The following is an 11,092-nucleotide window of genomic DNA, read 5'->3' on the forward strand; positions in this document are numbered from 1 at the left end:
CTAACTAGTAAAAAGATGGAAATCGATGAGTACAAGTTGATAGGAAATGTTTAAATGAGAAGAAATTTAAAGTGAAGAATGAAAAAAATTTAATTTAAACCATTAGATTGTAATTAATTAAAATGATAAAGGAGATTAAACTCTAACTTTTAAGAAAACTTATTCCAAATGAATGAATGCTATTATTAAAATTTCAAATGTTTTTTAACATTTGAATATATTTTATCAATTAATGTTTAAATATGATTCATAAATTTAATATTTATAATTTTTAATTACATGATAAAAAAACATGAGTTTAAATGCTAGCAAGAGAAGCATCATAAGCTATTGATGTTGTGCAATTTGAATTGATTACAATTTGTATTTTCTCACTACGCTTCCCACCCACACTATTTGTTGAATTCTCTTAAATTTGTGAAATTTATTTAGGCAAAATTGTGCAAAAACAATACAATTTGTTGAATTCTCTTTCACAAAATAGTGAAATACGATTTACTAAAAAAGGCATCGCATTTAATATCTAACCACGCATGAAGCAAGATTAAATGCTATAATATATATATATATATATATATATACCAAAATAAATATTGTTAGGGAAAAAATTATTTCAGAATAAGTATCATATTTAATTTTTCAATATTATTACTTTCATTTATATATTTATTAGCTTTTTTATTTATAAAAAATAACCCAAGACAACACTTATTTTAAAAAACATGAAATCCTTATATAAGAAAATTACCTTTAATCATAATTATATTTGAAAAAGATTGGGATACAATGTAAAAAGTTAAAACAATAATGAGTTGGATAATACATATGAAATTCTTAAGACATCCAGATAACTTATTTTATTTTAAAATTATTAACAATGATGTATTATACAATTTCATTTGAGGTGGCCTAAATCACAAGGTCACACTCAAATATGTAAAGGGTTGTTATTTTTGTCATAGTTGAACACAATGATTAAAAGTGATGACACTTGCAAAAACTCTAATACTTTTAGTAAATATTATTCTAGCATAATAATTGGATATATATAAGATGAGTGTTGGTACTTATAGCTGAGGGTTGTTGGCAAAAGGATGACGGTGAACCATGGGTAATTATTCGCTAATTATCTCATCTCTTGACAGGCATGAAAGGCAATAAGTCCTTACCTACATGTTTAGCCTTAGATAAACCGTTAGGGTTAATCCTTGTGTCTTCCAAGGTACATGATGTGAGACAAAGCATAGGATAATGTTACAAGTTGCTTTGATGCTTTTTGAGTGGGCATTACCTATTGAATACATGATTAAAAACTAGCTCTAAATTAAATGTTGGTACGCTAGCCAAATCTGTAATAAATATCATATTTGAAAGTGTTGGACTTTATATGACACCTATTTGCATGACTTTATGTCTTAAAAATGGTTTATCTTTTTCAATTTTGCCCAAAGTGCGTGAAAATGTTTAAAATATTTATTTAACAATCTTAAGCCTAAATCATTTAATAATAATTACCAATGATTGATAGATCTTATGATCTAAAAATTTAGATTGAGAAAAGTCGAATTGGGCTCGGCCCATTATCATTAGTGTAGGTTTTGTTGGACTATTTGTTTGTATTATTGTTTTGAAAATCAAACCGAATGAATCAATGGGTTAGATTATGAATCGATCTTGTGTCGGTACTTTGAAAATTCCAACGCTTTCATAACCAATGAAAATCGGATAAAGACCACCGAAAACTGTTGTAAAAAATTGGTTTGAGCTAGTAATTTTAATAAAATATTTTTTTTAATTACGTTTAATCTAAAATATTTTAAAGATAAATAAAAATATTTAGCAAGCTTTACAAATTGGTATAGATTAGTTTATCAATTATTATTAATTTTTATATAAAACATATAATTTAGTCATTTATATTAATTTATATTTTTCATATCTTAATTTTTATAATTTTATATTATATTAATTTGTATTTTTTTTCATCCAATATGTAATCTTGTTATTTTTAATTGAGATTGTTGTATTTTATTAAAATTTAAACCTAAGTATTATGATATATTTGATTTATATTTTTATGTTTATTTTGAATGTTAAGAACCTATGAATTGATATTTTATTTTTGTTGATGTGCTTATATTAATTTCTTAATTGAATTATCGTTCATAATAATAGTAATGATATTTCCTTCTCTAATAAAATTCTATAATAATTATAACACAATCTTAAATAAATAAAAAATAAAGATAAAAGGGTTACGAATAATCAACATTTATTTTAAAGATCACATTCAAAAGTTCAAATAAGAGTGCACTAAATGGTACTAATCACGATAATAGTGGTTGATTCCAATTTCTATAATTAGAATAATCAAAACATTAATTTCCCAAAATCATTTCTTGATTAATCTAAACTGGCAATATTAATTATGACGATAATTGTTATAGCACTCAACCAATTGGTGGATATATATTGTGTTGAGCTTTTGTTCTGAATAATAGCCCATGATTAGTTGGAATATTCAATTGATGCTCAGAGAAATCCCTACCCTCATACCATAGCTTACTTGATCGTTGTCCCATTAGACAACTAATTCTCTCTTTCATAGCCAATCGTGATTGAGGTGAGTCTGCTCTCATTCTAGTTTTCTACGTGGTTTACTCAAATTTCACGAAGAATAAGACAAATAAATTCTTTATACCAGGTGTGCAAATTTTATCATCTTATTCGCTCTTTACTCAAATAGATGGTTTATAACCGTCGTTAAAAGTTTCTATTAACCATCCTTAAAGGACTTTTGTGTAGTAGTGTTATTTTCATGTGATGATATGGTATTATCCTGTATCTATTTGATCCTTTTATGCTTAGGAGTTAGAACTTATAAAAATCATCAATTGCTATATAATTATATGTTGCTATTCTTTTAATTTGATCACAATCGAGTTAAAGATGCAAATAATATGAACCCTATGCGAATGAATTATCACGTACATTGAACTACGTTCTTATCAATAACTGGATGCATATGCTTTAAGATGACTTGAACTATAGGTGAATCCAAATTCGTTTTTTTGGGAGCTTTTGTTTACAAGTGAATGTCGATTCATATGTCCTATATAAACTACTGGTTTTGATCGAGCAAATTAAGAGATCAAGACTGTTCAAGATGTAGCATGAAAAACCTTTTTTTTTTTTGCACAGTTTCAAATTGAATGAAAGAACTCGTTCTGGTGCCTTCGATTTACAAAATTAATTGAGACCTTCTTTTCCATTCTATTGTGTGGCTTTTCTCCTTTAAAATTGCATTGTTTTGGTGCCTATTTTGAAGATTGAATTAGTTGCAATTTTTTACCTTTTTTTTTGCGTTTTAACACAAAATGATTGTGTGTTTATTAGGCAGATGCTTTATGTTATTAGCATAATATATTATTAATTAAATATCTGAGGAGGGCCAACCTTAATATGGCACCCAGTTGGGATTAATTCTAGGGGTTTTGTTTTTTGTCTATCGTGCTTGTTTGTATGACTGTTTCTTTCACTAGTTCCTGTGTTGCATTCAGATTTTATTTTAGAATTGTGCTCCACTTGCTCTTGAAATTGAATGAGGAGGTTATAAGTGGTGCTTCACCATTATACAACATATGTGAGTACTTCACGCTAATTAACCAGCGCCAACAAGTTTAATTGGAGATTTTAGTTTTCAATTATTTCTTCTTAATTGGAGATTAATTGAAAAATGAGAACTATCTTTATTCAATTTTAATTTAATATAGTATAACAAAAAAAGCAGAACATAAAAGATGATTTAATTTAGGAATGTATTGGATTATGATTTCAAAAAATTTAAAAGAATATCATCAATTTTTAACAAACATTTAAAGTTACAAAAGTTAATAGAAAATATAACAAAAAAATAATAATATTCAGATGAAAAAAGTAAAACAAATACAAATTTTATAATCTTTTAATACCTAATTGATGCTACCTTTATTATTAGAAAACATGATTTATACGAGAAAATTGAGGGAGAAATATCAAACTCAAACTATAGTTTTGAAATGAGTAAAGTCAGGTTATAAGTGCTCCACTTGATACTTAAATTGAAGGAGGTTATTATAAGTGCTGGTGAAAAGTGTGGTTAAACGTTATACTATTGGTTTTGAAATGCTAGTCATACTTGTTCAGCGGAACCACTTTTGACATATATATAGAGAGATACATGAAAAATGTACATATTTTATTGGCAAAATCCTTTATTAAACATTCTCTCACACATACACATATATATAAAGCAAACAATTTATTGGATTTGTTCAGTTTTCTCAGTGTCTCTGATCTCCCCCTATCATGTCTTTGTATTGATATATGGAATCAAATTCCATAAAAATGCAGTATATATCTAAACAAATTATTGTGCATATATATATATATATATATATATGTTCATGATTCTGGAGCATCCTTCTCATTCTCCCTGATTTTTCTCGTCACCGAACAGGGCTTCAATAAGTTCGAAATCCCAATCCTGCATATTATTAAAGTAAAAATTCCATATTAGAAGCATTTCCAAATTCCAATTTCAATAACATGAAGAATATTTAGTATGTTGACTTGCCTGATCAGTAGCCGAGTTACTTCCTGAGGAGACATCATCATTCATCATGAACCTGTTCAAGTGTTCCATGTTTGCATATCCATCATCACCTCCCATCTAAAAATCACAGAAGTTGGGTTATGTGTGTGAAACAAACTTGAATCTTTCCTTTTATATATGTAAAGTAAAAAAAGAATAAAATTTTAAATCCTATGTTTTTTCCGTGCTGTTTTTTATTTAAAATTGGAGATTCACTTTAATAATTCGCGTCATAAGAAATTACATTAAAAAAAACCCAGATTATCAAAATTGAACTTCAATTCTAATTGAAAAGCAATACCAAAACCACATAAGAAATTGTATCCAAGTTTTTTCCATATAAAAAAACTTTGAATCATTTTATTGGTTTATTAAGTTATACTCACCAAGTGAAAAATATTCTACATGCAAACTGTGTGGATTAAAAATACAGAAGAGTTACTATGCAAATTGTTAAAAACTTACTAATCGGTTAGAATTCTTGTCAGAGCTTGTTGAGGTCTCGTTTGGCAGATTTGATGTGCCTTTAGTTGGGTTAATAATCACATCAGTAGTAGCTTGGTAATTTGTCAGAGCTTTGTAAGACTGTTGCAATATGAGGATTGAATAAAAAATAGTTGGGGTTCGTGAGACATAAATATTTGTCGAAAAGGAATTTGAATTTTCTTATATGTTATACATTATTATGTTAACAAGTAATATGAGAAGATACCAATCTAATCTAGAAAAAAAAAACAAAAAAGGAAGATCCAATGTGTGATATGTCATGTATACTTATCAAAATTTAGAAAATTCATGTGTACACATTCCACCCATACAAAAGAGACAAAGGCAACAAATGTACCTGTTCAAGGGACTGCACAGCGTGATTAGAGCTTGAAAAGTCAGACTTCAAGAAGTCATTTGCATTATGGTTCTCTTCAGTCTGATTAAGAAAACAAAAGAGTAATCACAAATACCAAGCAAATATAACATTGAAATGATGTAAAAATGTTAAAGTTGCAAGATTCTAGTTGTGACAGAATTTTTTTATAGTAAAAATGAAAACTTTAAATATAGACTATTAAATACTTTGTTAAGGGTCATGTAACTACTAGCTAACTTTTAATCTTATAACATTTTTGTATTGTTACATAGTCCAAACCATAGTTCTCACTTTTCACAATAAAATAGTTCTCACTATATATAAAGTTTTTCTATATCCGGCTTACCTCATTAAGAAGATCCATTTCATCTAGCATCATGAAAAGATTAGAAAAGTCATCTTCGTCCAGGAGGTTGACATTGCCCTCACCAATGGAAGTACCAATATCATTTTCTGCAAAATTGCCTTGTAGTTGTTGATGCAGTGTTGGGTTTCCTTGAATATTTTCTGCTGGAAGCTCCTTTGACCAACACTCCCCAGCACTAGAAGTAGAAGCAAACCCTCCTTGAGCCAAATCAAAATTTCCTTGCCCAAAACTTAACACATTCTTATTCACATTTTCACTCGTCTCATTGATCAAGCCAAAGCTCCTGTTGTAATTCAAAGATCCAATGTTCCAGTTTCCTTGACCACAGCTAAACTTGTGTTGATTTCCCAATGAAGCATAGTTTGGATACATCAATTGGTTGCCACCATAGTTCACACCTCCTCTTAGGCCATTTGTGGAAGTCATCAAGCCATGTCTCGTTACTCCATCTGAAGGAAAGACAACACCAACATTGTTGTAAGAGCTTTGTGCATAATATGGTTGGTTTGCATAGCTTCCCAACGTATTTTGCTGGATATTATTGGTCCCAACATTGCTTCCAAAGCTTGATTGTGCTCTAAGCCTTGCTTGATCCGAAGAACTACCATGTTGGTTGTGAAGCATCATATTCAAGCCTTTGTGATATGGATGGGGAAATTGATGGCTTCTTCCAAGTGGAGTATTAGTCACACTTGAAACATGGTTGTAAGATTTAACAGCATTGGCTATTCCTCCATACACTGATTGATGTGCTATTCTTTTCATATATTGCTGCGCAGTAACACGCGACTTCGCAGTTTTTGCTTGGATGTCTTTGATCATTGATGCTGAAAGGCCATAGGCAAACCTTGACCTTAGATCCCTGTTAGATAAGCCCTCAAGCAATCCTTTATCTGCTACTTTTCGCAGGAATATGCGATACTTCTGCAAGCGTGTTATGTTCGTACTAAAGCATTAGAACTTGTAAGAGGTGTATTATCCAAGAAAATGTAATTGAACTTAGATGGATATGCACAATAGAGATTCTACCATGCATGTGACAGAATAGAAGTTAATTAGCAAACCTGTAAGTGACTGGCAACATTTTCTCTTGTCAAGTTTGGCACATTCATGACTTGAAGAATTGTCTTTGGAACAGCCTCTGAATAAGTAGAAAATAAGCGCATGGTTAAAATCAATTACGTTTACCTACTGCATAAGAGTAGTGATTTTTTTCACACTCCTTTTACTACACTAGTACACTTTACTCCTAAGTCTATCTCTATCTTCTTTTTAGAATAATTAGAAACATACACACATTTTCTCTTTTATCTCATTTTTTCTATCTTTCTTTGAGAGTTCTTATCACATCAGTTATCACATTTGATACTTTTTCCTTTTTCTATGTTTCTCTTCCTTGGGTGTACATTTAAAGAACTCTTCTTTCTTATAATCAGGTCTTTACATTTCAACCAATTTATACATAGGTGCAAATGGAGTCTAAACAATAAAAAAAAAGTGTGAGAAACTCATTGCAGAATCTAGAAACCAAAAATTTGCAGCAGATTACTTACTCTCCAATCCAATTTGTTTTATGGCAAGCAGAAAGCGGTTGTGAAGATATGGTGTCCAAACAACCTTTGGTTTCTTTACAAGCGTAGAGCTTTCTCCACTTTGGCCTTCCTTATTCATTTGGGTACTCTTTCTTGGGAAACACTTCCTTTTTCTCTTGCTCACATTCGATGATATTGCAGAGTGAACATCCTGAATAGAAGTGTTATCACCTGGTATTGACCCCCCTTCAATATTTTGAAAAGTTAGTTTCCTTGCATACTGCCAAATGTCTTTGAAGTCATCTGCAGAAAAGGGTTTCAAAATATAGTGTGCGGCACCATTTGCTAAACTCTTGGAAATTACACTATTTCTTCCATCTGAAGACATAACTGCATGAAACAAAAAAGATAAGTCACAAATTGTTTCCTCTTCCCAGTCTCCCCAATAGAAAAATAACATTTTCTATTCAGTTTGTTAGTGTGTGTTCTGCTAAGGTGTTAATTTCATTTTATTTTTTATTAAGAGACAAGAAAGTAGACACAGAAAAGAGACGCAAGTAATCCAAATCTCTTAAATAACAGACTAATTCGGCACAAGAATACATTGGACATCAAAGAATTAAAGTAGTAAGAGTAAGACTGAAAAAATTAACTCAAGAACATTTCAGCAAAAGAGACTCCAATACTATGTCAGGAATATTCATAAAGCTTAAACGTAAGATACACAAAATTAGTCAGTATATTAATGTATATCTATGAGTAAAACAACAATGCTTTGATCTTTATAGATGTGTATTTAATTTCATTTTAGTTTTTTAAAATCATTTTCTTTCAATATTGTTTACGTGTGTACATTTAACATATACCCATTTTTATTCTAGTTATGTATTTCCAAATTATCTATCCAACTGCAAAGATGCTGCTGAACGAATGTGAGTTTTTTTGAAACAAAAAGCATGTGAATGCATAGATGAGAGACCAAACTAGTATATTAGTACTTTTGTTTCTTACCTATCCTTTTTTTTCTAAACTTATGTGAATTACTTGTAAGTTTGTTCTTTATTTATGTATGTATGAGAAAGTACTGTTTTTTAATCCATTAAATATGTTGAATTACATTGATATGGTATATAGGGTCAACATTAGAATGAAAGAAAGGAAAATAAAGATTGTATATGTACTAAAAAGAAGAAAAAGCGGAAGGATGGTTTAATGTTTAATTAAGAATGATACTCACTTATCACTGGTAAGTGGAATTGATTTTCAACATACTTTTGAAATTCAAATCCATTCATCCCAGATATATGAAGTTCTGTAATGAGGAGATCAATAAAGCCTCTGAACTCTCTAAGAATCTCCAAAGCATTTAGGGCACTGTTGGCAGTGAGAACTGAAATTCAAAATCAGAGAGTGAAATATAAGTTCATTAAACATTAAAATTTAATTACATAATGACATAAAAAAATACAATTTTACCTGAAATATCATATCATATGTTAATACACTTAAAAATAATTTCTTTATTTTTTTTATTCTCCCCTTTGATTAGTCTTACAAAAATTTAGGTAGGAATCAATTTTATTTTATCAGTTTGTGTCCCTTATTTTTAAAAAGTCATTTATTAATTGTCATGCCATCATTCCCTAAATCATCTCCTTCCCCCACTTATCTATTTGTAGAGACTAAATCATTAATTTGGTCATCCCAAATATTACTTTCCTTGCTAAACTATCCTTAAAGTAATACAATTATATAAATAAATTTTAAAGTAATGTCCATCAATTTAATCAGTACGTTAATATATTAGGCTAACGTTAATTTATAAACTAATTTGAAACATTTTTCAATATTTTGGAAACTATTTTATATGATTTCTAAGACTTAAAGAGATTATTTATATAATTATTTACTTTATTGAACTATTTAAGAGAGGAAACATATTTTAAGAGAAGATTTATTTCTTCTGTAATAGATGATAAGCTTCTTCACTAGCATAAAATTGGAGTTAGAATATATGATGAATCCCTTGCTGCCACCAAAATTTGGCTTTACGAATGTGTCAAGTGTGGATTAAAAACCTTTCAATACGAATAGTTAATACTAAAAATGAGTCAAGGCAAGTGGAATTAAACCTAATTCGACTCAATTAGAATTAATTTGATTTGAGTTCAATATCAATCTTTTCTCAACTCAAATTCGTTTCATTTAGAATTATAATTATTTTATATAATTTATTTATTTGCTTATTTCATACAAAAAAATATGAAATTAATTAAAAATTCATTTATATGAATTTAATACTATAAATATATAATTTCATTATCATTTTCAATAAATCAATTATCATGTTTAATAAATCAATTATCATTTTGAGTCTCAAACTATATCCGACTTAGTTTAATTCATTAGCAGTCCTATTAGTGGTCAAATTCCAATGATGAAGGTAGGTGCATGGTGAAAGAGGATTTTTTTATTTTTTTTTTACAATGTCATCTAATAAAAAAATTTCATGCATAATAAATTTATTAAATTTTACAAAAATTACTTAAAAATCATACATTTCATAATTTTTATTAATAATATAAAATAGTTTTACATTCAGTATGTAATTATTAAATTCTAACAAAAACGACACAAATCAAAACTCAAAATTTCAAAAATTAATTAAACAAAAAAAAAAGATAAAACATCAATTTAGTTCTTGTAATGAAAAAAAATCGCACTGTTAATGAAAAAAAACGAATTTAGAGAAGTGGGAAAAGAGAAAAGAGATAGTGAGAGAAATGGATCGTGAAAAATATTAAATTCTTATTTCCATGAAATTTGAAATTTTGTAATACTATTGCATTCTGTAAAAAAAAAAATGACTATTACATTATTCAATTGTTTTAATTAAATAATTTTAATTATCTCATCAAAACACATTCAGAATTGATAGTTGATGTAAATTACATATACAAAATTTTTCAATTAATCTAAAATTATTTGATGTATTACTCCTGTACACTAAAATTGCCAAAATATATACCTTCGAAATATACAACAATATGAACGCTCAATAAAAAAAAATACAACAATATGAATAATTATATTGTCTTAGTATTATGAAATTTGACACAAATTAATAATCATAGTGATATATAAATATAATTCATCTGCTGAATTAATAAATTTCATATAATGTTATTCTTCACACATGAACATTATGAAAAAGTGGTCCGAATACATATAATCCCAATAGAAACAAAATGGTATACAGCATTAGTTAAATAAACACAGAAACACGTACCTTTGTATCCTAATGAGGTGAGTATATTGCTAACAATGGCCAAAGAAGTTTTATCGTCATCCACAACCAAAACACTGATGATATCAACTCTCTCATGTGTCATTTTCTTTTAGCCTTTTTTGCCGACCTTTCTTTTGTCTTAGACTTGGAGCAAACTAGAGAAAACCACTGTAAGAAAACACTGAAAGTCTAAGACTATATAAAGAGGAGTTTTTCCCCTTTAGCAAAAAAAGATGATTACTTACATGTGTCACTTCAGTTCTTTAAGTAGAGAGACAAGAAAAGTAGAGAATATCTTTACCCAAAACTTATCCCTTATACTGTCTGATTTGTATCTTTCAATTTATATAGAGTTCTTTTGGAAATAGTTATACATATATGTGATATTCAGCTCGAAAAAAATCTT

At 28.6% G+C, this 11,092-nt stretch overlaps 1 protein-coding gene across 1 annotated transcript; it reads right to left on the bottom strand.

The window, feature by feature from the left end:
* Positions 1-4,465: 4,465 nt before the first annotated feature.
* On the bottom strand, positions 4,466-10,789 carry LOC114390033 (two-component response regulator ARR1-like). The gene is made up of 8 exons (XM_028350719.1): positions 10,687-10,789; positions 8,635-8,787; positions 7,419-7,787; positions 6,930-7,006; positions 5,845-6,789; positions 5,478-5,558; positions 4,616-4,711; positions 4,466-4,525 (listed from the first exon to the last, which is right to left on the bottom strand). Exons 1-8 carry the CDS (start codon positions 10,787-10,789, stop codon positions 4,466-4,468), a joined length of 1,884 nt encoding a protein of 627 aa, XP_028206520.1.
* Between the last annotated feature and the right edge of the window lie 303 nt (positions 10,790-11,092).

Source organism: Glycine soja, chromosome 16, assembly GCF_004193775.1.
Source record: "Glycine soja cultivar W05 chromosome 16, ASM419377v2, whole genome shotgun sequence".
NCBI lineage: Eukaryota > Viridiplantae > Streptophyta > Magnoliopsida > Fabales > Fabaceae > Glycine > Glycine soja.